Source organism: Athene noctua, chromosome 1 (assembly GCF_965140245.1).
Source record: "Athene noctua chromosome 1, bAthNoc1.hap1.1, whole genome shotgun sequence".
Lineage (NCBI taxonomy): Eukaryota > Metazoa > Chordata > Aves > Strigiformes > Strigidae > Athene > Athene noctua.
The window spans coordinates 50,406,913-50,433,928 of record NC_134037.1 but is presented as its reverse complement, the minus strand read 5'-3'; the positions used below and the strand labels follow the sequence as shown (position 1 = coordinate 50,433,928).

General features: G+C 40.4%; 1 protein-coding gene across 1 annotated transcript in view; it reads right to left on the bottom strand.

Moving 5' to 3' along the window:
* The window catches only part of LIN28B (lin-28 homolog B), an 86,694-nt gene extending 65,737 nt beyond the window's left edge, over nt 1-20,957 (bottom strand). Inside the window, exons 1-2 of the mRNA XM_074923186.1 lie at nt 20,924-20,957; nt 14,018-14,205 (exon numbers count right to left, since the gene is read on the bottom strand). Of these exons, the coding sequence (XP_074779287.1) occupies nt 14,018-14,205; nt 20,924-20,957 (222 nt within the window). The remainder of the gene's footprint in view (nt 1-14,017; nt 14,206-20,923) is intronic.
* Between the last annotated feature and the right edge of the window lie 6,059 nt (nt 20,958-27,016).

Sequence of the window (27,016 nt, the reverse complement as noted above, 5' to 3'; positions counted from 1 at the left end):
GCATTTCCCGTTCCGCCCTGCGTGCTAAATTACTTTTCTTTTTAAAAACAATTCACACCATATTAAGAAAGTAATAAAATCTTTGAATCTTTCACATCAATCACTTCCTTGGGCCGCAGTTAACTACCAGGGGCGGCCCGGGTTATAAACGGCCCAAGGAAGCGATAGGCAATGAATAGGCCTGACCCTGCCCTCGCCGGTTTGGTCGGAGGGCCTGCAACCCGAGCCGGGAGGGCGCGGGTTCCCCCGGCCCCGGCGGAGCGGAGCGGAGCGGGAGAGGCCGTCCTTAAGGAGGCTCCCGCCGGCGCGGCGGCTCCTGGGGGCGGCCGTCGGGTCGGGCCGGGCCGGGTCGGGCCGGGCCCGCCGCGCTGCCAGGTACACGGCCTGTGGAAGAACCGTGCCCCCCTCCCCCAAAGGGTAACACACCCCGCTTTCCAATACCTCGATTCACCTACCTCAATTCTTTAGCTAAGCGTTAACACCGGGTATGGGTTTATACAGCCACATCAAAAAATATCAAGCCCCAGCGTCTTTGTGCCTGTTTGGCCACTGGCATGAAAAAGAGCAGAACGGAATCATCTGTCTTTACATCTGGCAACCACTTAATCTGCATTTTATAAATCTGTAACGGAAAACAGGATTTCAGATGTTTTGTTCACTGTAATGGTCATGTTTTGCTGGGTTTTATGTTCACAGTGATGATCTGCGATAGAAATAGGCATAAGAACAACAACAAAAAAGTTCTGCGGCGATTCCATTCATGCATGTTTTAAATGAAGAGGTACTACCAGCACTTAACCTTTATCCTGCAGCCCCTTCATTACCAGAGCAGTCCAAGACAACTTTTATATGAGAAGCAACCTGCCCTACTAGAATATGACCAACTGAACATACAATAAATACAACACCTACAGAAAAAAAAAAAAAACCCTCATATTTTGAAAGAACAGAGGTCAACAGCAAAGCAGCAAAGTCAACAGCCATCTCAGCAAGCAGAAAAATTAAGACCCAGAATCTTTACTTTTTGCCCCGTCTAGATACTAATTATACAGATTTGCAATGCACCAGTCCAGAAGGGGACTGACAAATACAAAAAACAGTTACAATTAGCACTGGTCTCTGCCATTCCTTCTTACAGCAGAATCCAAACTGACCTACATTGTTAAAGGTATTTCCTGAAATAGGCATGAACACTGTAGAAGATGAAAACAAGGCTTGTATACAAATATTTAAGAGATCTTGTATTGATTCATAATGAATATTTCACTGTGGGGTTTTTGCGTATCAAAAATAATTTTGCTGATTTCATTTCTTATAGCTTGAATGTAGCTGTTCAATGGTAACATTTTAATAGCAACATTGTTACCAGAAAGTTAATCAAATGCATGGAAACCGGACATGTAAAAATCTGAACATCTGCTTTTGACACGAAAATATTGTCTAGTAAATGCGTCAAAACTATTTTACAATAACATAAACAGTATTTTTCAACAAACCAATTTTTAAAGGAAGCAAGAATTGCTGTCTTTCATATATATTTATAGCATGTACACTTATTGTTTGCTAATTTACTTCCACAGATTTAATAAAATGAAATAATTTGCTTTTTTTGTCTATCATCTTTAAAAATTTGGCAATGAGATGTGAGTGTGCCCAGAACAATGTGCTAGCAAGACATACAAATTCAGATTAGCTTTGTTAAACAGCTGGAATTCAGCAACAACAAACCCCCCCCATACTAAACTTTCTATGTGCTAACTTAAATGGAGAAAGTCATAGATTAGTACCTATTTTTATTCTCTTACATATTATCAGTAAATAATTATCTGCCAAATTAGTCTTTTAGACCTGAGATGCCAGGAATCTCAAACTTGTCCACATAATGGCTAAACTACACTTAAGCAAATAAAGACCCTGGTGAAAATGAACAAAGGAAGCTAACAGAGTATTTTCTGCCAAGTAAGATGTAAATAAAGAGGAGTCAGATTTCTCTTGATGTACATGGTACAGATGAATGCGCTGCAAGAAATTCAGATGAATATTCATGTATGATAAATTCATACATATAATACTGTTACAGAATTAGTTTGGGGGGGCATTTTAAAGGTTGCGAAGCACAAACATAGTAAAACAAGTACACTGAATGATAATTTATACACACCTTATATTTATATATGTATTTATACACTCGTTTATTTAATCAAACTTCTGTTTTAAGTATCTAAACTTCTAAATGAAACTGTAATAAAAAAATCCTTGAGAGAAATTGTGCATACCTATTGAAACTTCCTGATGGCTATTTCACTGATTTCACCTGGCTCAAACATTTCATCTCTTAGTAACATTTGGTCCTTGAAGTGTAGCTACAATATACTGTACCTTTAAAAAACAAGTCAAACGGAGGGAGAAAACAGAAACCAAGCTAGCTAAGGTTTACCAGTTTTAAAGAATTTAACAAATAGATTATATTCATCATCCTGAAATCAGAAATATTACAACAAACCCAATCATTTTATGCCAATTACCTCAGTACTTCTCAAGATACCATATACTCTAGTAGGTGCATTTCACGATACCTACTGTCGTCAGTACTGGTTTAGCTCCCCTGTAATGGACATACTATTAATCAAGAATAAATATTAAATTACATATGGATAAAAGGAAAACAAATTATAACTATAAAAGCACAGAATTGCTTTATGTATAATTTTTAAAAAATAGATTCCCATATGAAAAACCTGTATTAATATGTAGGAGATAACAGAAAATGATAAACATTTATTATACTATCAACTAATGAACACTAAAGACGATTCATTTTGGCAAAATGACAGGGCTTCAACTGTAGCCATTTTAACAGTCTAAACTTGGTCCATCTACAGTTGTCACCACTTAAAGAAATGAGCATCCAAGGGAGAAGTACACTCTATGTGAAGAAGACTAACAATAAACCCACATAAGCATGGGATGGGCTACCACTTTCCAATAAACTATCAATAATTGTCAGTAAAAATTAAAATATATTACAAAACCAAAATAATCTGCCATTTAAGAAATACATAACTGCTTAATGAAAACAAAATAACAAGATTAATGTCAAAATTATTTGGGGAAATGGAATCCAGCAATTATTATTAAACATAAAAGAGATTTTGTTGCTCAAAGCAGACTGCAGATTAATTTTCAAAAGTATTTCCTGTCTTGCAAAAATGTTATGTAGTCATTAAATGCAAAGACATCATATAAAATCAAAAATGCTTTTTTTTTTTTTTTACAAGTCCTTGCTAATTTCTACTGAAGACAATGTAGGCACAGATCAAATTTAAAGGAACCTTACCAACCAGGGTGTTTTGAATTTAAATAATTGTAATAATCATTTTCAAATCTTATAGATCAGATTTTGGAAAGTTTAGTAGATTTTATTTTTAATTCCTGAGGAAGAGAAGACATTGCTAAGAAGAGAAACTGAAATAACAGACTGTAGTCCAGGAGAACTAAGCACTCCTTAATGAAAAATGTGGTATTTACTGCTGCATTAAATGTTCGCAAAAGCATGAACTAACCCTAACAAAATCCTATTCCAATTAGTCTAAGCAAAGATTTTATCTTCAGATGTACTATATTCCTGCCTGAAAATACTGAATATGATTTACATCTTGACAATGCACCTTTAAAATCTTTTGTTCTCTTATCATCTACAGTTCAATCCCACAGTCCTCTCTTTGTGACTAGTCCTTTAAAGTCAATGGTGACATGAAAAGTTCTCTATAAAGTAACTCTTCTTTCCTGATAGTTTATTTATGCATCTGCTTCACATCCAGATCAATAACCTTACAAGTAATGTCTATCTTTAACAATCATCACTAATTCCTGAAGCCAATTAAAAACACTTAAAAAAATATTTGACTTTTATCTTTGTTTCTAGGTCGCAATATTTTCTAAACCAGAATCACACACAATGAACAGGATGCCCTGCTGAATGTCCTGTTAGTTAAAATCAGCATGCATGCTACAGCCACAGACCTCTACACAAGAAACCACGCATTCTTCACAGGGTTAACTTCCACCCTACATTTCCCATCCATTAAACAGTTTTTGCAAAACATGTGACATGAAAACATTAAACAACTGTGATTCTGAATCATATAAAGCAGCTATTACAAATGCAATATGCTTTCTTTAATTAACACACATGCGCAAACCCCCCCAAAACCAAACAATGAAGCAGACAAACAAAGGAGGTCCAGCAAAGCCAAATGAGCATTTAATCACTGTAGTGGGGAGCTATTAAGCACTGTGGCAAAATAGAAACAATTTGCCTAACTGCATTTACAAATGTTTTAGGACTATATTATGCCTCCAAAATCTGTAAAGGGTCCAGCCGCTACTGGACAGTACTTCCCCCTCCCCACAAGTCAGTGCTCTCCCTTGTCCCTGGGTGGCATCTCTACATCCCCAACAGAGGGACCTGGGAAAAAGGCAGATCATGATGGACTCTGCCTGGAGGATTCCCATCCTTCCCCTTGTGAACACAGGTACACAACATTGCAGTTAGAAAGGTCTTCAGAAGTTTTCCCAACCCCTACCACATCCCATTACCCCTGCCAAAAATCAAAGGACCTGTACAGGTGGCCCCAACTGTCTCTAGATTACCGAATAGCTGTTCAAGATCTCAAGGCACTTTCACTGTAAGGGTGAACTTCATTTCCCTTCAACAGAACCTGCCTGCACCCATGGTGAGGGGTCTTTTTCACACTGGGAGCATTTCACATACTACTTCTACCACTCTCTTCCTGTGAGGGAATGATTTGGAGCTGAGCATTTTTCAAAAGGAAGATGAAAAAAACCCCACAATATCAGCCCAAGAGCCTTGCATCAAATCAGGCTGGCAGATTAGTGGTCAGGTGAATTTAGCTAAGACTTTACGTATTATACATTCACAGTACAAAAAAAGTAGCATACTGTGAAAAGTATACACAAGTTACATAAATATCAAGTTCATGCATACACATTATGTTAAGGTGTATTGTTTGAACTTAACTTCTGATTAAGCAGCACTGACCAAAACCCTAGTTTACTACTCTACATTTTAGGCACTGTATAGGGAACACAACAGATCACAATACAGCCCTCAAGTTTCTAAGAACAAAAAGGACACTTACAAAACCAAAAGGATCTAAACTACATACTTCCAGTAAAAGCATTCATGTAAGAGACTTAAAATCCAATCCTAATGCTGTCCAGTTTATTGAACAAGTTTCACAGGTCACTGGGACCACTTCACATGAGACGCTTGAGCAGAATTTGGCCCACGAGGTCTGTAATATCCAGAAGAAAAGGAGGGACGTCACAGTTTCATTCCATTAAGGAGGAGCTTCTGTTTACTGTTGAAACAATTCTCAAATTTCATTCACCTGATGTTCACTGTTTTTAATATCTGGGGGAGAGGGTAGCAAAGAGGCTTGTGAATAATTCTATGATCTTATTCCGCTTTAGTGTTAACAATGGCTAATTCTCAAGATATGCAATCTACGTGTTTTAGGTCAGGTAATTAAACAGGGTAAGATAGCAATATATATCTGTTAAATACAGGGAGTAGTTGGGAGTCTAATCCAAAGTCTACAGAAGTCAGCTTGGGTCTATTAGGTACATTCTATATTAAAACTTTTATATATTTCTATTATTTCCAATATAACGAGTCTAAAAATATTCAGAAATTACTACACATGGTCCACAGAGGCCTTTAAAACCCTGTATTTCCACTAAGATTGTATTATTACAAATAGCCCATAAAACCAACCAAGATTTTGATTACTAGCTTGCAAAACACAGCTGTAAAATGAAATAAAACATTTTTTAAATTATAGCACATGTGCACTATTAAGAGATTTTAAAGACACCTATACTTTGAAAAAATATAAGTTCATGCTTATTCTAGTCTACTTAAAGTACAAAAGGGCTATCACTTTTACTCTCAATTTCAGCCCAGGGATTACTTTGGTGCATGTATTTATATGACCATTAACAAAGAAAGTTTTAACACAAATGTTAAAAGTAGCCTCAAGTGGCACTATAATAAAAGCAATCTAGGGAAAAAAAAAAATCCCTCAACACTGCATGCATACCTATAAACTACCATGACTAATTAGAAGAGGGCCTCTCTGCAAACAGATTATCTTGGATGGAAAAGCCACTATCAGCTATGTTCATGAGAAATACATATGAATGTCATAACAACACTAGTGTTTTCTAACAGAGCATCATAAGAACTGTAGTACTCATGGAACATCTGATGTTGCCGACAAATTCATACACTCCAAATATTGATTACGTAAGTATTCACTCAGATTTTACCTGTTGAACAATTTTAAGGGTGAAAATACTAACCTATGATGCTAACAAAACCAAACCAAACCTTTCAGCCTCCCTCCTTCCAAAAAAAATGTAATTCTAGCACAAGATTAGAACTTTGGAATAGAAAGTATCTGTGTGATATTCTTGGCTCCTGCACTGATAATAGAACAACGATATTCTGCATACTCTCAGACAAATAACTTTTCAAATGTACTGGTGCATTTAATTTTCCAAGATATATTTAAGGAGCTTTTCTCATTATCAACTAATTTCACTAAGCTCTCACTTTATCTGCTAAAAATTATTATGAACATGTCCCACAAATATCTTCTGTAGAAGAAACACACAGTCATGAATCAAAAATTCCGATTTTTTTGTTGTTGTTGTACTACAAATAGTGCTGTTTTAAACCTGCAATTCAATATATTTCAATTCCGCAGCTTAATTGTAATCAATAAAACAAGAAAAAGAGAAATGTGTAAGATCGAACAGAAATGCCACTCAAAAAAAATTCCTGGAACATTTAACTCCTGAGGAGAGCTCAGATGGATCCAACACCCACAAATGCCCTTTTTCTTGAAAAGTCACTAATACTTTTATCGTGTCTCTACCTCCTGAAGGTAACACCAGTATTCTGCTATTTTACACCAGAGAAGACCAGAGTTTCATTCACTTTTCTGTGACAGTATCTTCCATCCAGCTCTTTCCTCCTACACCTTCACCTTACCCTGGCAACTGCTTGTTTGCATCTTTGGCCACCCTTCCACAGTGCCAACATTGTCCACCTTTATTTGTGGTGATCATGGGGTTTCTCTGATATAAAAATGATAAAAATCAGATGCAAAAATCGAAATTTCCCCATCTGGGTTTGCCATGCAGCTTCACAAGTACTTATGCTAGCCCAACAGGCAGAGTGCTATAAAAGCTCTTGAAGCTTACTTAAGCAGCAGCACTGCTGCCAAATGTAAAATCACGGCTGTGGGACTCCCACCAAGAAGGGTGGCTGTAGGAGTTTCAACCTCCACCTGTTCACCACACTGCTACTGCAAAGCCAACTCAGCTGCCTGCAGAGCAGCTGCTGACCTGCTGCATGCTACAGCTTTGCATGTTAGGAAAAAATCAAAATCAGTGCCAGTTCTCCTTAATACAGTGGACTGTAAAACTTGCAGCAGTTTCCACAGCTGCTCTGCAAGCAGCTGAGCTATCTCTGGAGTGGGGATCTGGAATTCCCTCTAGCCATCTCCCAGGGAGTTAACGCCCCATTTTAAATCAGGACCAGCCAGAATCATCTAAGGAAAAGCCTGGACACCAGTTTCTCCAACTAATATGCTCAAGCGATCAGAACCACTTCCCCACCTTCCATGTAGAGGTGTTTACCAATACTCTACTGATGCAAAAGCAATTTAAGGATTCACTGCTTCCACCAGTTACATCCAGAGCAAGCAAAAGCTAGTCCAGACCTGCCCCAAGTAACTGTCCCTTAGAAAAAGCTATGTATCACAAAATACCTTTCTATCGGTCATGATAACTTTCAGCTGATTTAACAAAAGGGGAGGAAAAAAGCACCCTTAAATACAAAATAGCAATGGTATGTCTTTCTTTCTTTGTGTTCGTTTAAGAAACATCATAAACAGCCTTTATCCTCCAGTTTCTAGGATCTTACTTGAATTACACCTTTACAGTCACTTTTATGCACCTTTGTCAAAAACTGATAGTCCTAATTTTGCTTCTGTTGATAATTGTGGAGAAAGATGATAGGCCTTTACTGAAATAGGTTACAGAAGAAATAGAAATTCTTCCTTCAGAAGACTAGTATACTTCTCTTTGTATGCTACTCCTCTGTATACTTTTTAAAGAGTTTAAAACAAAACTCCGGATGGCTCTAGATATACTTACTACCTCAGTAATGTAGTTGCAAACCAGGACAAGCAACAATAACAACATTTTTCCCAATTTGACAATCCATTTCCTTTTAGCTTCGGTTCATATATCTGCTTTGATATCTTATGTTTGTGCACCAGACAAAATATCCTCTTCCTTTCAGTATCCCAACCCCTGCACACAACTTCCTCAGTCCTGAGAAAAGGAGGATAGCATGCTCTGGAAAGGATGTACTTACTGCTTTGCCAAAGACAAAATAGTCCCATTGCAGGCCTCAATCTTTGCACCGCTTGTGATTTTTGCTTCCCAACATTTCATGTTTAAATTTCTTCAGCAAAATCTGACCTGACTCAATACCATTTAGGTTTAATAAGAATTGCCGTTCACTTAAATACTACATATGTCTATCAACAAAAATGCACTGTAATGTTGGGTTTATATGTAAATAGATGAAATCTGGAAGGTTATTTCCATAGATGGTGGTTCCATAACTTAAATACCAAATTGCAAGTTTCTTCAGACAACCATCTTAAACCATCAAGCTCTCAGTGAAGTATTTTGCCATCTGTCTAGGACTTGAAATGCAGCACTGGGCTTAATTAGCAGCCAAAAAAAAAATTTAAAGAAATCCTAAACAAGGCTGCACCGCTCCATACAACAAATACATGGTCCCTATAATTTAAAGTCAATTTTCGCTGTATGCTTGAGTGCCAAAGCTTGGCTCCGGATCTCCAACAGTTACCCATTACAGATCCTACATGCGTTGAGGCTGCTGAGCAGACTTTTGACACCCACACCTTCAGTGCATGTTTGATCTCTGCCAGATCTCCAATACACATGCTCATGCAGAAACACATTTACTCCCCATTTGCTTCCTTCCCAGTTTACCTCTCTAAATCCTGCTAGCCACTTCTGTTTTGATTATGACTGGGCTTGCCTGGTCCCCAGCAGAAGTCAAAGATGACAAGTTGTAATAGCATAAACTGCATGGAGACTTCTGTACTTCAAACAGGCATTGCTATGTCATGTTTAACAATAAGGAGCAATGTAATATTGATCCTACTTGCTTACCCAGAACTTGCAGTTATCTGAGCAATTAAGTAGTTTTTTACAGGCTCCTAATAATACAGAAATGGAAAAGATGTGTTAGATGAGTGAAAGCATCCTTGCAAAAGTACAGGATCACATGTGTCACAATATAAAAAAGTCAGCATTCAGTGTATCATGCCATGCCCAACTTTATCATAGAAAAAGTAGTTAAATTCTGGCTAAAATACTAGGAATTTAAAGAATAGGCATCTGATTCATCAGCAAAAAGGATGGTCAGTCAAATGAGGGAAAAGACTTTTTAAATGCTGCTTACATGTCTAAGTTTCCATTTACTCTTCTGTTTACAATCATAATTGAATAGTCTGTAATTTTCACTCCTTTTGTTATAGGTACTTGCAACAATAAGAGCAAAATTTATAATATACAATAGCACAGTGCAAAAGAACTCAGTGAAAAGAAAAAAGGTGCTCTTCCATTTTTATCAAATCTTATAGTAACAGTAAGTTGCAGCAACTGTAAGAAAGTTCAGATAAAAGTGAAAAATTTCAAACCAACCATGTTCCTTTTAATGAGGAAACAAAATACACCAACTCCTGCATGCTGCTCCTCCCTTCCTTCCTCTCCCCATCTCATAAAAGAGGATCCCAAAGAAGGATCATGTTTAAGGTCCTAGTTCAGAAATCCTGTATCAATCCCTTAATGCGGTAAGAATTTTGGACTATCCAGCTAGATCCCAACAAACATATTCAAAATGAACAATCTATCTCATCCCCAAAGACAACATTACTCAGAAACAGAACACAAAATCATAACCTCTGATATTCACAAGCATGTATTTAATTGCATCTATTGCACCCTACCCCCTTCATTATCATCTTTAACATCTGGGCTTCATGCTAAGCAAAGGAAAACAGACATGTTTCTAACAGTCCACACAGAATGTGTGGAAAAAGAATCTGCAGCATTTTTGCCTTACTGCCAGAGTCCAAAAAAGTTGTATGCATTCAAGCTGTGTGTAAAATTTGAACATGCAAAAAAATTTTAACAACCATCATCCTTTTCTCCGATTTTATGAAAGCTTGAGCTCTTCTTAGTTCTTAGCAATGAAGACCTTTTTTTTCATGTGCATGACAAAAGCTTCCAGTCACTTCACCTCTCCAGTCTGTTTTACCCTTTGACAAATAAATCTTTTTCTAAAATTTAACAAGAGCTGCTCATACATAACTATGTGCAGAATTCACATCATAAAAAAACAAGCAAGCTATATTATTCATTCCATGCTAACCTATTAAAAGTCCAAATGACAATACTGAGCCAAATTCAGTAAGGTGCACATTCCTTGGATTTAACAGTTACAAAGGACTAACATTGCTACTCTTCTTTTTTTTTTTTTGTAAAAGAAACACAGTTGACGAGGCACATTACTGCCTTGGGCATGGCTTGTCTTTGAAAAAAAATCAAATCGTTTTTAGGACTCGTAATTTTGATGAGACACTGAGTGACTCAAACACATGACTTGAAGGTATAAGCTGTATCAGAATAAAGCTTTAAAAGGACAAGAGTGTAGATGTTTGACAGTTTACCCTATTTACACTGTACATACACACACACAGAGATGAACATACATAATGGCTAATGTGTTTCTACCTTAAATAATGCATCTAGCTCTAGGTACCTCATTACCGGAAGGGTAATAACAACCTGAAGGTAGTTCAGAGAAGATCAAACTGATTAATGCTGAAGGAAGGACTTAAAAGGTAGAGTTAAAAACTCAATACTGCAGCTGTTTCATGAACAGAACTTTTATTAGGTAAAGGGGAAGAGGAGTCCAAACACAAGCATAGTCCTCTAAAATGACACCAATATATACAATTAGTGAAGCATTGACTTTACAAAAACACAGCTGTAATCTGCACACAACCAAGGGGGAACTCCAAGAAAGCAAAATTATTTATTGCAGGCTCAAAAGTCTAGGTATAACGAGCTTAAACTATTATAGGAATTTTGACTTGTCATCCAGTAAGTTTCTGCTCATAGCAAGATCTCATACACTGGGCATAACCACACCAAGAAAAGGTAAGATAAGGAAGTAAAAATATTGTTGCGGCATTCAAGCTAGCTTTGACAGGACTTGGACTGAATAAAATAGAAGCTTCTTTGCTCTGCTTAAACTGTCTGATTCTATAAAATGATACTAGTAGCTACAAACATTGCAGAACAAGTGAATGCATGGAAGACTGTGTGGCACACGCTTAAATAAATGATGAAGTGTTTTCAAAGCAGTTTTGAACAGTAATATTTTGTTTCAACAGATTAATAAACTATCATCTTTGCCTTGAAAAGGCCTTTTCACATTACTAAATTTTTTGAATTAATAAACAAGTAGGAAAAGGGTCCAATCACTGTTCAGGCAACAGACTTGTAAAAGCAGCACTGTTAAATAAAATTGCTGATTTAAAGACATTTTTATGCTCTGGCTGCTACTGTTACCACTGTTCATCTAGTCAGCTAACACAAAGCATTCTATATAGCAATATAAATTATCTAAAATGTACTTGAAACGAAATAGATACTGCTTCTCCCCATTACATTAAACAGAAAAATTCTGCTTTTGACTGATGGAAAGAAGATTCATGTCATCATGAAGTATATGTATATCCTAGGTTTCATCAGAAAGAAAAAGGTGAGAAACGTATTTTCTTTGTTGTAAGAGCAATCCATTGAGAATACTAATAATTTCACTCAGTAAGACTTATCTCTAAGTAATACTCAAAATGGCTGAGGTGTACAGTTCATGTGCAATGAAACATGCTATTTTACACTGTGATATGTCTTAGAAACTGAAGGATAACGAGAAATTGTAGATTATGAAAGTGCAAAGAAACATGTCTAACATTTCCTTCTTGGGCCCTCCTTTAGGGGACACAACTGAAAAGCAACTTCCAAATTTACCACATACTTTTTTATACTTTCTGTTATGGAACAGCACACCTTGTCTAGTATTACTTACATGTATCACGTTACCATGCAGTTCAACACTTATCTATTTCCACATATCTAATATGTTTGTTTTCAAATGCATTTGGGTTTTTTTTAAACACCACCAATGCTATGGGTCAAATGTTTTGTTTTCTATTACTTGAGAAGCAAAAAGAAATGAGATATTAACACAAAATTCCATTAAGAAAAATGTTTATCTATAAATTTATAGAACTGTAAAGAGCAATTTCACGACCTAAAAAAGGTACAAAGAAGGGAAGAAAGGGGGAAAAACGTGAGGAAGACTGCTCCTTCTTTGGTATTTCATTCATTCAATTCTAAAAAGCACCAAAGAGGAGGGCATCTCATATACCAATACAAAGCAGGAAGTGCAAGAATTTACTAAGTTGACAATTGGATTCTACACTTTGTACATAATTCCAAATGCAAGCGCAGCAAATATTGATGTGCAGGCCCTTAGGTACAGGGTACATGTAAGAAAACCTCTCCACCACCACAAGGAGCAAGGCAACGTGCTGGAGCAGCAGCATTCTTTCTAATTTTCAGTCACCTTTTTATTAACATAATGAAAGGTGTATTCTTTAAAAAAGCCTGATGAAAGGTACTACTGAATAAGGCCGGGACATCGAATGGAACATTAAAAGGGAATCACAATATAATCATGGAACACCCCCCTGCCCCGTCATTGCAAACGTCATAGAAAATGGACAACCACGTAAAAAGTTAAGATGCCTTTTTGCCTTCCTAACATGGCCCTAGCCAAACCCAAAATGGTCTCTTTACCTGACACCGCTCTTCTGCTCTCTGATCACAGAGCAGATGGGTGAAATTCAAAATCGGGTGGCTGCAACTGGAGACTAACAGGAGGACCAGGGAAGGTGTACACATGCTGCTTCTCCACAACCCTCGCTACAGACCTTGGGAAAAGTTCCCTTATCATTTTGTATGTATCTTGCATCGGAAACTCCTGTGCGTGAAGGCATTCATGCCGGCTTCCACGCTCAAACTACGAACACCGTTCACGCTGCTGGACTTAAAAATAAAAGCAATGGCCACACTCCCTTCTCTCCCCGACAGCCTGATTCCTTAATCGTTACTTTTTTTTTTTTTTTTTTTTTTTCCCTAGGCAGGAATATTTAAAAACCAACCAACCAAACCACATGCACGCTTCAGTGTAGCACCACAGGGACGCTCTCAGGTCTGAATTACTGCAAAACAACACTATAATTATGTCTTAATTTCATTAACTAATCTCAGATGAGCTTTTAAAAAGCAATTCGAGGTCTACAAGAAAAGCGTTTAAAACTGTATTCAAATGTTAACTGAATGAAAACCGACATTTTATTTATCCTTTTCCCAGCTTAATTTTAATCAGTTTCCAAGGAAAGGCATATCTGCTCCTGATCAGTCTGGTGACAAATTATAAGCCTTGTTAAAAAGAAAAGTGCGGCATTTTAAAATAAATAAAAAGCACTGGAGGAGTTTCTAACCAGGGAGAAACAATATTATCCCTCTGCACAAATCTCCAGACACGGAGACTAAGCACAATCTAACGACTTTCTTTACTCAAACAGTACGCTGCCAACAAAACCACTACCTAGGGCGAATTTTTAATTACAGATGTACCTAAATACCTAGGAAAAATAGGTTACTTCTCTTCACATGAAACCGGAGTCCCACTGAGCTCAACTAAATGTGGCAGGCTGAGATGGAAGACAAAAATGGGTCTTACTTGGTGTACAAAGACATCAACCGGAGACTCCAAGGGGCTTCCCTCTCGGTTGCTCATGGAGATGAACCCGAATCCCATTCTCACATTGAACCATTTGCAATGGCCGGTTCCGTGCAAAACCTGGGATTCCTCCTCTTCTTCCTGCTCCGGCAACTTCCCGGGCTCGTCTCCACCTTTACTCGCCCCTGCTGAGGAAGAGGGAAAGGCGGGGGGGTGGGGGGGAAGGGGGGCGAGAAAAAGAAGGAAGGGGGGGAACAAGATTCAAAGCAAAGAGTTAAATTCTGGTAACATCCTTTTGCCACTGTATAAAGGAGTTACTACAGAAGAAACGAGGGGGGGGGGGGGAAGCAAACAAAACAAAATCAGAAAGCAAACGGCGAAAAGAGCTTATTTTTTTTCCCTCAATCCTGAAATAAACAACCCCTCTCCCCAAAACACGTAAAAAAATAAAATCACCGAGGTTACAGAGAGGAAACACTGCGTACGGAGGCTCTCCCTCTCTCTTTGCCCAGAGCAGCCCACATTTCTGTACATACGTGTATTTTTCCATTTAACTCCATCTTTCAGCCACATTACAGCACGGAACGCGATACTTTACTTGAATATTGCTGGTTTAAGACCGATCCCATTTCTCAACAGAAATTCTCAGCCCAATTAGTCTCTCCTCACAAGGCGCAGGACCGGGGGGCGAGGGGGGAGGCCGGCCGAGGAGGGGTGGAGGAGAGAGACTAAGCAAAATTGGGTAGATTGCACAACTGGTTATTGCACATGCAGCGCCGAAACCACTATTTTCCGATGTGTATCCATCCCTCCTTGGAATAAACTTTCGATTAAAGTTGGGACAGGTGTACGGCCGTTTTCTCATCCCACCACTGCAACTGTGCTTAATCAAACAGGAACAATTCAAACAATAGCCCCCTGAAAGCTTTTCAAGTTGTGAATCGGTGTGGGCGGTACGGAACAGTTTCTGAGCTTGGTAACAATGGGTTTGGAGAAAGCCCCCTTGCGCGAGCTGCTAAAAAAGGGTAATGCATAGTTGGGTTAAAAGGGGGGTGGGGGGAGAGGGGGGGGGTGGGGGGAGAGGAAGAGAGCGAGCGAGCGAAAATCATAGTAAAACAATAGAAAAAGAAAATTAACCTTCGGCCATGTTGCCCCACGGGCCCTCTGCTCCAAACTCGTGAGATGAAAACTTTCCCTGTGGATCGAAGTGGTCTTCTGCATTAATCTAACATCCTGATTTTGAACGATCGCAAATTTAGCTCGCATGGTCTAATGTGCTTTCCCTCTTTTGATTTTTCCCCTTCTCTCTCGCTCCGTTTCTGGCCCCCTGCGCACACGTGACTTGGTCAATTACATGCTTTCTTGCTACTAATTTCACATCGGATCCTTAAGGGGTTGGCAGGAGGCAGGAGCAGCCAATCGCCATTTCAACTAGGCTGACACACCAAAATAATTTATGAATGAACAAGAAATTTCCAACACGTCTCTTTTTCGACAGCTAATCTGCACGCTTCTTTACGGGAAACCGAGATGACGTATTATTCTGGGGTTTCTGCACTCCCGTGCACGCACAAATATACGTAGGAAGATCCGCGTGTTTCTAGCCACGGCCCGGAGAACACCCCGTTTGTGCAGCGGCGGGCGCGCAGATGAGATTACCGGGGTGTCCGTGCGCGCCCTGGGTGGGGTACGCGTACGCCCGCGAATGCGAGATGCTTACAAATGAGATACACACACGCGTATAGACATGCACTAGGTATGTTGGGAGGCATCTGTGTTACCGTCTGCGCAAAACACGGGCGGACGTATAACCGGGTCGCCGTCTCCACCTCCAGAAAAGCTGCCCAAAGCCCCCGCAGCGCAGCGCCGTCCCGCGGGGGGGTGGCGGGAGGAATCTGCCGCTCCCTACGTGTGCGTGTGTGTGCCTGCACGCGTGTGCGTGTGTGCACGCGTGTGCCGCCGCTCATGCCTTTGCTGCACGTTACTAATTTCGCATTCAAACCAAAAGCGCGCCGGAAACGCGAGATCACCTTAATACGGCCCAGAATGTGCAGAGGTTTAGCGTTTCAAAACATTTCTGGAGGGGGATGGGGCGAGGAATTGTACTTCACAGGTTTCTCCGCCATCTCTTTCCGGGGGAGGGGATGTGATTAATGACTTCCTAAATAAGAGCCCAGTTTTCAAGCCTAGTATTGGAGTGAACCTCAATCAGCAGCGATTGTTCCCCAGGAGCGCGGGGGAGAGGGGAGAGGAGGGGGAACGACTAACAGAGAAAAGGATTTGCTAGAGAAGAGGAAGGCGAAAAAAAAAAAAAAAAAGCCGGAGGAAGAAGACAAAGAGGGAAGGAATAACGCTGACCGGGGACTGCTGTTTTAAGTCTTCATTGCCAGTGGGAGGGGGGATCCAACTCGGAAAATAAATGTGTCGTGTGTAACGGGCTTGACAAGAGCACCCCTCTACAAAGGCACTCCCCTCCGGCTCTCACAGGTACACAGCTAGCAACGTGCTCGCAAGCCCCTGCTATTGCTGCACTTAACGGCCAAACGCTTATTTAAAAAAATATTTTTAGAAACGTAACACCCACCCACCCCCGCCAGTTAGGTGAGATTCCGTTTTATTTTCCATCTGCCCTGCCTCCTTCAGTGTAAAGGTACAGATGAAGGTATGAAAACATCATTTCGTCTCTTCTGTCGTCACCACCACCTACTCACATATAACCTCACTTTACATCCAGTATTGTATAACCTTTAAACGTTGCCTATACCTTGTTAAAACATGGGCTCACTTTCTTATTAAACCCCTCCCCCCCCCCCCCCCCCCCCCGGCATCCTCTCTTATCCCAAGGACACACACAAACAAAAGCCAAAGCAACAAACTGATCCGTGCAGAATCTGAATACTAGGGGGTGATGCATTTGCAAAGCACTTGCTGTTGTTTGGGAAGTGGCGTCGATCAGTCTGCCCAATTAAGGGGGACGCCTTTGCCCCGATGGGCCTGTTTACTCCTTTTGTTGCCTTTCAGGAAAGCGTAAATTCCCCTGCTAGCGCCTCGTTTCTGTGTGAAATACCAAGGTGCTCGGTTTGATCGTTTGCTAGAAAGAAGCGAGGGTGGGCAAAAGTGTACAAAATACGAGCAGCCAGGCAAGTGGAGCAGAAGCTTTAAATCCTGAAATTCCTTTGCAGTCTTCAACCGTAAATTTCCTATAGGTTATTTCAACAGTGGAGGTCGACTTCCTACACTGACTGACCTGCCTTACGCATTCGTGCAACATAACCACTTCTCTTTGCTCGTGCCATCCCTTCCCATTTTACAATATTAAATCACCAGTAATTTTATATGCTTGCATCTTATGACCGGCGCGATATCCAATATATAATGAATGTACGAGATTTTAACACACGTGAAAACCCAGCTATGAACAAGAAATTGAGGTTACCGGAAGAAAAAAAATGCTTACACCACTTACTTGAAGTGCCCAAGACTACATTTGTTGTACCAGAACGGCACATTTATAAAATACGAGCTCTCTCTGCTCCTCCCTTCAAAAAGACAATAAGTACTCTGTTCAATACAGTTTAAAAAGTCTTTATTTTTTTTTATATTGATTTAATCTACCGACATTTAGTTTAAAATTCCTTAGAAGCTAGAATATCGGTTAAACGGACACAAACGAGTTGACTGAGTTCATTAAATGGACAAAATGTCTTGTTAGCAAATTTCAGTTGAAAGAAAATTCAGTGTATGTTCTTCCATGAATAAAGACTACAAACCCACGCAAATAAATGGATGTAAAGATATTTGTTGCAAAGTATTTATTACATTGTAAAATCAACGCAGGTTTTGTAAAATGGACGGGGGGGATTTGCAAAGGGTCTTTACTGAGATTTTCAGGCCTCCAGTATTAGTGGAATTAAGGTTGGGGTCACTGGACTGGTCACTGGTGTCAGATGTTATCGACTCATTCATTTCCTGCAAGGGACATCAGCCTTTCAAGTTTTGTGGAAGGTAGAGAGTTGTTGCCAGCTGGGAACTCTCCGGGAAAAAAAAAAAAAAAAAAAAAGAACCCAACCTACTAACACCCTTCCAAAATTCATTCCCAAAGAATCGGGGGGAGGAGGGGGAGCCAAGAGGATAAAGGGAAAAAGCCCTAGAGAACAAGCCGGTTCGTGGAAAAATTAGTTTAATGCTAATAGGTCACATATTAGAAAAAATATTTCTATCCTTACATTTCGGTAAACATATGCTAATTTTGGTAAATACAATTATAGGAAGCTGGAATCATCTTTTTAAATACACAGTCAGAGCTCGCTTGAAACTATGTAACCAGAACCAGTGGTGTTGGGTTTCCAATTTGTCACCTTCCTAAAACTTTTAAAAGTCCTAACTGGTTTCTTTTACTCCCAAAACAACAACAACAAAAAAACAGACCGCGCCTCCAAAAGAGAAAACAAAACAGGAAAAAAAAAAAAAAAGGCAAACAAACGATCGACCCGCGTGCCTGTGAAACAAAACGCGTGTTTTACACTTGAAAGCAGAGCTCTGGGTGCTGCCACGACTTCCCATTGCAAAGCACAGCAACATTTCTCGCCGACGGGCAAGCAGGAAAAGCAGGAAAAGCGCCGCAGAGCCCCAGCCCCCCCTTTTCTTCACATGTTGGGGTTGGTTTGCTTTGCGCCGCGGCCGCCCCACGCACGACAGCGCCGGCCCACGCGCGCCGCTCCCGTTGATGTTTGACCGAGTAAGACGCCCGTCGTGTTTCCTATACGGTTCCTATCGAAACCGTCTCTTCCCAAGGCGGAGGGCGGGGGGAGGACGGGGGCGCTTCCCGGAGCTTCCTCAGAGCACAGACCCCCAGGCCGGGGGGTCTCTGCCGGTGCTAAGCTCTTCCCGCCAAAACCCTCTCACCTACAGTTTGGGCGCCAAAACCGCCTTGCCTTGCCTTTTCGCCGCCGTCAAGCGCCCGGGTCGAGGGTGGCGGGTCTGTCCCCGCAACCCTCCCCCGGCGCGGGGCTTTTTGCCTTTGGTCTTTTGTTTAACGCTTCCAGAAAAATGCGGTTTATTTCCAGCGGGAAATGCGGCGACATGCCTTCCCGCGCATTTCGGAGAGCAGGGTCGGTCGTGCCTAGCCACTGCCCAGCTCCCCCTTTTTCCTTGCTTCGGTTTTATTATCCTCCGTATTATTCCCGCAGGATTTTTTTTTTTTTTTTTTTTTTTTAAGAAAACACAACTCCGACCCAGCTGCGCGCTTCCCGTGGCTAGGGACGATGAGGGACGGGATTTGCTCGATGTGCATCCGCGGGGTATTAAGTTACCGGTTTTATAACGGTGACTTCGCACCGCGCCCGTGCCGAACGGCGGCTCTTTGCGGGAAATGCCGCTTTAAGGAGCAGCGGGCGCCTCTCCCCCCCCTCGCCCCCGCCCGCCGACAGCAACCGGAGAGCGGTTTAGGGAGCCCCCGACGGCTGCCCCGCCGCTCCTCAGCCGTTACACCTGAAGGCGGGCGCCCAGGGCTGCGCGGAGCCCGCCTCTGCCTTCGATTCGGAGACGGGGCGGCCCTCGCCGGAGGCTCACGCCGCGGTTTACCGGCGCCGCTGTTCTAGTTGACGGCTGGAGCGTGGTTTCCACCGCGCGCTATAGTGACATTTTCCGTGGAAATAAGACGCAGCGGCTGCCGGCGCCGCACAGCCCTCCGGCGCGGTCCGTCCTGCTTCCCGTGGATTATTGCCGGCAAGGCCGGCGGCTTGCGAGGGCGAGTTTTTAAAGTACGGGAAATTGCTCCAACCCCGCGCGTGATCCGAGGGCAGGAGGACGCGGGAGGCACCCACTCGGGAGAGCCCGGCCGCGGGATGTGGCCTCGTTACATCAACCGTCTCTCAGCTGCGGGTTCGCAACTGATAGCGACGGCTTCCCCGGCGGATTTAAGGAGGCTCTAGCCGGCCGTCGCGGGAGCCCGTCCAACACGGCGAGAACCCCGCCGGCAAGACCGGCCCTTGCCGAGGGGCTGGCTGCCCGCCTCTGCCCGCCCGGAGGACCCGCGCCGGCGGCCCGGTGGCGCCGCTTCCCCCCCGCGGTGCAGGCGCAGGAGGGGCGGGCGGGCCGGCGCCTCAGGCGCTGTCGCTCCAGCCCATCCCTTCACCCGGGGCACTCGCACCGGGACTCGGCCTGCGCGTCCGCCCCGGCGGGCCGGGCATCCTCCCCGTCGGGCAGCCAGCTGCCCAGGCGCCCTCGCCCGCCGCACAGCGGCCTCCGCGGGCCCGGCGGTGACACCGGGCGCACCCCCGTCCCCACCACGGGGGTAGAGCCTGGCCCTCCCAGCGCCAGCCCCGGGCTGTCCACCGCCGCGGTGAGCCGGGGCACGGCCGGTTACCCGCCGTATCTGGAGGGCGCGGGCCCAGCCGCCCTCCCTCGCGCACGCGGCGCCGCTCCCCGGGGAGCTCCGCGCCCCCTCCGCGCATGCGCCGCCGCGGGCGGGCACCCACCCGGGAAGGGCCGCGCCACGCCGCGGGGGGCGGGCGGGCACCGGGGCCGGTGAGGCTGCTCTTGGGAGAAGCGGCGTGGAAATAGCCCGAGGGGTCCTAATGGGAGAGAGCGAGCGACCGAGGGATGCGTGGCCGCCGGTGCGTGCGCGGGTGGGCAGCCCGACAGACGCGTGGGCTCCTGCCATTTACAACAGGCATGTGACGGTGCGTTACTGTAAATAAACTTTCCTGATGTAATTGTTTATTTGTCTTACAGAGGCGGAACACTCAAACTGCATCAAGCAAGATCTCCAAAACTTGCGCACTGGATTAATGATCTTCCCCTCCCCAGGAATTAAGTTCGTCAGGGTCACTGGGACGCAAGTGGTGCAGCACCTCAAGTTTCACAGATACACAGCCAGCCATGTAAGACGCTATAGAGACTGACCTGAGCCTGAGGAGACCTTCTTGAATGACCTCATCGTCTTCTGAGGAACCTAAAATCAGAGAGCTGGAGTCAGTACTGTGTACATTGTGCCAGAGTACCATATTTAATTACCTCTTCTCCAGTTTAACGGCTCATTAGAAGGCCATAAAATGCCAGGGCATTGACTCTGTGAAGTGACCTGTAAACTTATTAACTGTTTGAGACTTACCTAGCTCATCAGAACCACAATGAGATAACCAAGGCATAAAAGTCAGCTGCTTTCCCCCCCCCCCCCCCCCAAGCGTCCATAAATGCATTGCCCCTCTCAGTGGTCTCTTATGAAAGCTATGCAGTGGATGACAACAGAGGGAAAAGACACAGATTTTCAGAATATTGGAAGGTGTTTGTTTCCTGTATCAATATTTAATTGCAATCGGTAACCCAAGAACTAGTGACTTTACTACGCTCAAATTGTACCAATTAATCAGTCATACCTTGTATATGATTTACAAAAAAACAATTAAAATGATTCTCTGGGATTCTGTCATGCTCAAAATTGTAATTCGATGCCAATTTATGAGTACCAGTAGAAAAATGCTTTAAGTTATGTCAGTTTTAAAACTGCAGAGCAGACTGTGTAATAATACTAAACTCTAGGTCTCAATCTGAACAAAATCAATTAGTCATAAAAATAGAGATGTGTGACTTCACTGAGACTACATGGACGGTGTACTTTTATCTCCTTGAGGAAAGCCTGGCTAGTTTTTTATAATGCCAATGAAAACGTAACACAGAAAATGAATACTGCAGATGGCAGGAAGCATGAAGGGAAAGACCTTGATTTTGGAGTAAACTTGTAACTTAGGCTGTCCAGCCTGTTTAGCAAATGAAAGATGAATAGGTAGAAGCATGCACAAACTCACCTGCTACAAGCCTGTCCTCTTGTCACCCTCTACTGTCTTTTGAATAATCTACTTTAACTCAAACCCGACCAAAACAAACAAGGAGATGCATTATCCTCCTGTTTAGATACAAGCCAAATTCTCTTCTCTTTTAGAGAAATCTGAGATTTGTCTTTTTCTAATTTAAGACCACATTCTGACAGTTATCCTGCTTTCTTACTAAAAAATGGGATATTCCACTAGGAGTGGGCAAAGCCAGAATGACAACCAAAGACAAACAACAATCAAATTTCTCTAACTTCCCCTACAGTCAGTTATCCTAAGTGCTTTCCAACACCAAGAATCAAGAAAAGGGGATGTCAGAATCTTCCTTTTCAGTGTAACAACACTGGCAAGCTGATTCAGTTCCTCTTCTTTTATAGTAACTAAGTTTTCCACTGGAATCGTGTGGATTTTTGCCTTGCATTAAAGCTAGCTCTGCTTTTACACCTTCAAGCACTGAAGCACAATCTCTTGTGGCTGCTTCTTTGTTCTGCCAACCTGTGGCTATGTGGCTTTTGTGGCTTTTGGATTTACTTGCATTATTTATGCAACATAATGAAATATGCAAGCATAGAGTAAAGGATCCGTTTGTTCCTGGCTTTGGCACGTAGTCCGCTTCAGTTTATGAAGGGATTAAAAATAAATATTTGGGGGAGTGGTGTCAGAGCTCAAAGGTGAAAAGTACAGTTCTTAAAAACTGTAGCAGAAAACAGCATAAACTCAAGTTATTCTTATTTCCAGTACCACCATTTCATAACACATTTGTAAGCAACACGTATTTTAGTGTCACATAAACATATCAGATTATTAAGTAGAAATAAAGGAGATGTCTTTTTTTTACAAAGTAGTTATTATAAAAAAATTTCCCAATAGGATACAAAACTTAGTGTGGAAAAGCCTGGGCATTCCAATTCCAAACCAGATAGTTTAAATGAGAAACTTAATTGGCAGGTATTTTACTGCATGCTCCTAAAAGCCAGAAGAAATCAGTCCCTGACTTAAACAAGCAGGTTTGGGCTCTGAAATGGCTCATGGTGAACTCTCCTATGCCTCCTTATAGATATATACAAAACAGGAACATATTTTGGCATTTTAGTTCTGAAAACTATCTTGGCATTTAAATTAACTTTGTAACTGCAAATAACCAAATAAATGCTGTTCAGGAATTAGGTACTAGACAGCAAAATGTTTTTAGAGAAAAAGTTACCTGCTTTGAAAACAATCCTTGTTTTAACTATGCACTCACAGCATGTGGAAGGATACTGTAACAGTAGGCACAAAAATAATGCAACAGAACACCATATGGAATTATTGCAGGATAGGAAAATCAATGAGAAGAGTATCGGCAGTTAAAGGCATACTGACAGAAAACCAACAAAGGTAATCCACCTTTCCTTACAGGTAGCACATTCTGTAATTCAACTTACTTAACACCTTATAAAGTTTATTTTTTGACAACTTGTTGGTCCGTGGAAAATAACAGTAAATTTATATCTATTTAGAAATAATTCTCTTTGATAAGCATTGTTTTGAATTCATTAGCTTCACAAGTTTGCTGCCAAAAGATTCAGAAATATATTTGGTTAAAAGTAAAGCCAGATATACATAGTTACTCCATTTAAATAAATTATATGCTTCCCTCCAAAAGTAAGTTGAAAAGCAAAATTCAGATGTTAAACCTGTTTCTTCAACAGTCAGTGGTAGCCAGGGGACTAATTTCTTTCACAGAATAAAGGCAGCAGTATTTTTTTTAAAGAATACTGGATACTGTAAGTAGGAGCAGAACGCAAAAGAACTAGAAAACAAACCCCACCAATACTTTATTTTATAACAAACAAATATGATAGTGATGCAAAGGTAAAGATGCTTTTAGGTAACTCATCAGGAGTGAAGACTTAAATGGATGAATGCTGCAAAGTATATACAAAATTTTAAAAGTCTGTACAGAACTCAAGCATAGGAAGAACATAAAACATCAGCATTTTAAATATATATATACACACACATGTTGGTCAGATATATTCACTTAGAAAAAGCATTTTGTAATTAACTGTTGTCTATCTTTTTGCAGCAGTCAGTAAAAATTAACTAACTTTATTCTCATTTACAGTTCTGATGGCAGAAGCACTATGCACACAGTATTTTGATTTCAAACATCACAAATGAGTGTTGTCTTACACTCTGAATTAACTTGTTTTAAGTATGTACATGGATTCCTTAATGTACAATTCAAAATAATGGCTTTCCTCCTGCGATGTTTTCATTGTTTTCACTCTCTCTTTCACTCAGTAAAATATAGCTAGTTTGAAATTTATAAATAAGAAAAATGAAAATTCCCTGAAAATGTACATTCAGGTGCCAAGGTCCTTATATAATTACAGGGGGGAAAAAAAGAGTTGAAAGCTCTCACAAATTTATTCTTAGCCTAGCCATAATTTTCTCTGCTTTTCTTCCATACTTTTCTTACACCATTACAATATTTTTCTAGCAAGTAAAGATAAAAGCAAGTGCATTTTAGAAGTGCTGATTCAAGAAAATTAATTGAACAACTAGCAAATTAAAAGTTAGTCTGTCTTTATTAATTTCACACAATTTTGTCACTGATCTGAAGGAGAGTAATTACAGTTTGAAATAAATATAACAGTTTGGCAACAGTCCAGGTATGCTTTTCTCAGATATAAAAAGAGGCTAAGCATACCTTGTTTTTTAAGAAATTAAGTATACTTTTTTGAAGATCAAACACTTATGCACCTATTAACTACATGTTAGAACGTCATTTGACTACAGTGAGAACAGGAACAGAGAAAGGTAAAATGTACTTCCACCGTTGTTATGAATCCAATTTTTCTGGGTGATAAAAAGGAGAAATAAAGCCCACCATATCAGAATTGGAGCCAATGGAAGCCTGCCAACTATTTAAATAGGATCAAAGTTTCTCTTCAAAATGTAGTACTACTACTTAACAATTATTATAACATTATATTAACAAGTAAAATACTTAACAATTATTTTAACATTAAAATCTAGGATTTATTTAGGTTCAATCTTAATAATATGCACCAAAGGAACACGCTAAACAAGATTATTTTTAAGGACTGAAATTAGGTATACACTATTCTCAAGTTTAGTGTATTTAATTTAGTATAATCTTCAATTTCATATGGTCTACATTTGTCTCTACATATATTAAGCAACTAGGATATTTAATAAAAAGCAATGTAAAGTGTGTCAAACAGTATTTTATAAGATTCAAAGTTGAAATTTTTTAAATACACAATTTAAAAATAAAACACATCACACTCTACTACTATTGTTTTTCCACTTCCTTCATATTTAAAGGATTTTGTTCCCAGTTTATTGTTAGCATGGTCATATTAAAATTGCCACACATTGATTTGCTATTCAGCAAATGAAACTATAAGAAAACTACCTTGTGATGTTATTACATTTATTTTCAAATGGATTTTTCTTTGTGTTTTTTAAATTAATTAGCAGCACTACTTTGCAAGGAAAAAAACCCTTTAGAGGTCACAATTCTCAAATCATAGATAGATCAACAAATTTTTCCAGAGCTTGGTCACCTATTTATTTTGTAGTTATTTATTTCTATGAGAAACTATAAACACGTATTGTAAGATTTTATTTCCCCACTTGAAAACTATATGCCAACAAAACAATGCCAAATGAAGCCCTACAAAGATACATGTTAAAGGCCAAATTAAGAGAGCGCCATTATGGCAACAAGGGGAATTCAATATTTAAGGTTTTAGTTATGCTTTTTTTTCCATTCTCCCTGGTTACACTAAATTGAATGTGTACTGTTCACATTTAATGTAGAGATCTTATATTTTTAATCCAGAGTTGTATGTGCTTTCTCCTCAATGCAAAACCGTTATCAAACCCAGATTAAAACTGTTCTGGAAACAAATGGTATAACTTACAACTTCCATTTTGGTTATAAAAACAGTCTAACCAATTAAGACTTTAACATCATCCCCTCAAAAGTGACAGCACTACAAGTTTTATTTTTAAAAATTTATTCTATAGATTTTCATTTGCTTTTATGATTTTAGTATGGTTTGTTCAGACATCTCCTTTCTGAGATGTTTTACATTAATAGTTGTTTCCATGGAATTTACACATCTTTCACATATCCTTTCCTTTACACAGAATTTTTATTTTATTCGTACATGCCATTTACCGACAAAACAGAGAATCCTCCTTCTTGTTGGCTTGTTGGGTTTTTTTAAATCACTGAATTATTATTTAAAAGCATTAATAACGATGGCATGTTTTAAAATCATTTGTATTTCATAACATGCTCAAAAAATACTGCTATGGATATTGTGGATTAAAACACGCAAACCAAAGGACGTAAACCAATAGATGAGTGTCTGTATTTTAAACACCAGTATTCACATTTTCCTAGAAGTATAGTACAGTGTATATGACATTTCTGTCATTTTAACTGGAGTGGACAGCAGTCCTGTATGTCATACCTTCTGAGTCACTGTTTAAAACAACTGAACAAATAAAGTAATGTAATGGTAATTTTTTATAAACTTCAGTGCAGATAGATCATTAATTCAAACTGGAGAAAAGTACACTGGAACAGCAATGATATGTAACTAAAAATTCACAATCTCTAAAATTAAATATGGAAATCTTTAAAATCAGTGCACACATCAGTATTTGAAGTAGGTACAGCAGACACAGCATCTGAAACAAAAGCAAAAATGTACTACACAATACAAAATGTACACATTTCAACAGTATCATTTGTGGGCCTTCTCCTTAGGTGTTACAATACTGAATGTGGTCTAAATATATATATATATATATCTCAAATGTTACCTATAGAATGTTAATTAAACACCTTTGGAATCTTTATGAAAACATGGCTTAATGTCAATGTGATATTATTACCATAAACATTGAAACGATCCCTTAGAATTGTTAAGAACCCTGAATCTTAATTAGTGAAAGAATATTACACTGCATATAATAAAATGCTAACCACATACACAATACTAGCTAAACAGTCAGTTTTTAGGTCTGTGTTAATTACTGCATGATGACACAGCAAACACTGCAGACTGAAAGTAGGATTTTTGGGAAGGAAGTGCTTTGCTAGAAATAGTAAGTATGTGCATGAATGCCAAAATGCAGG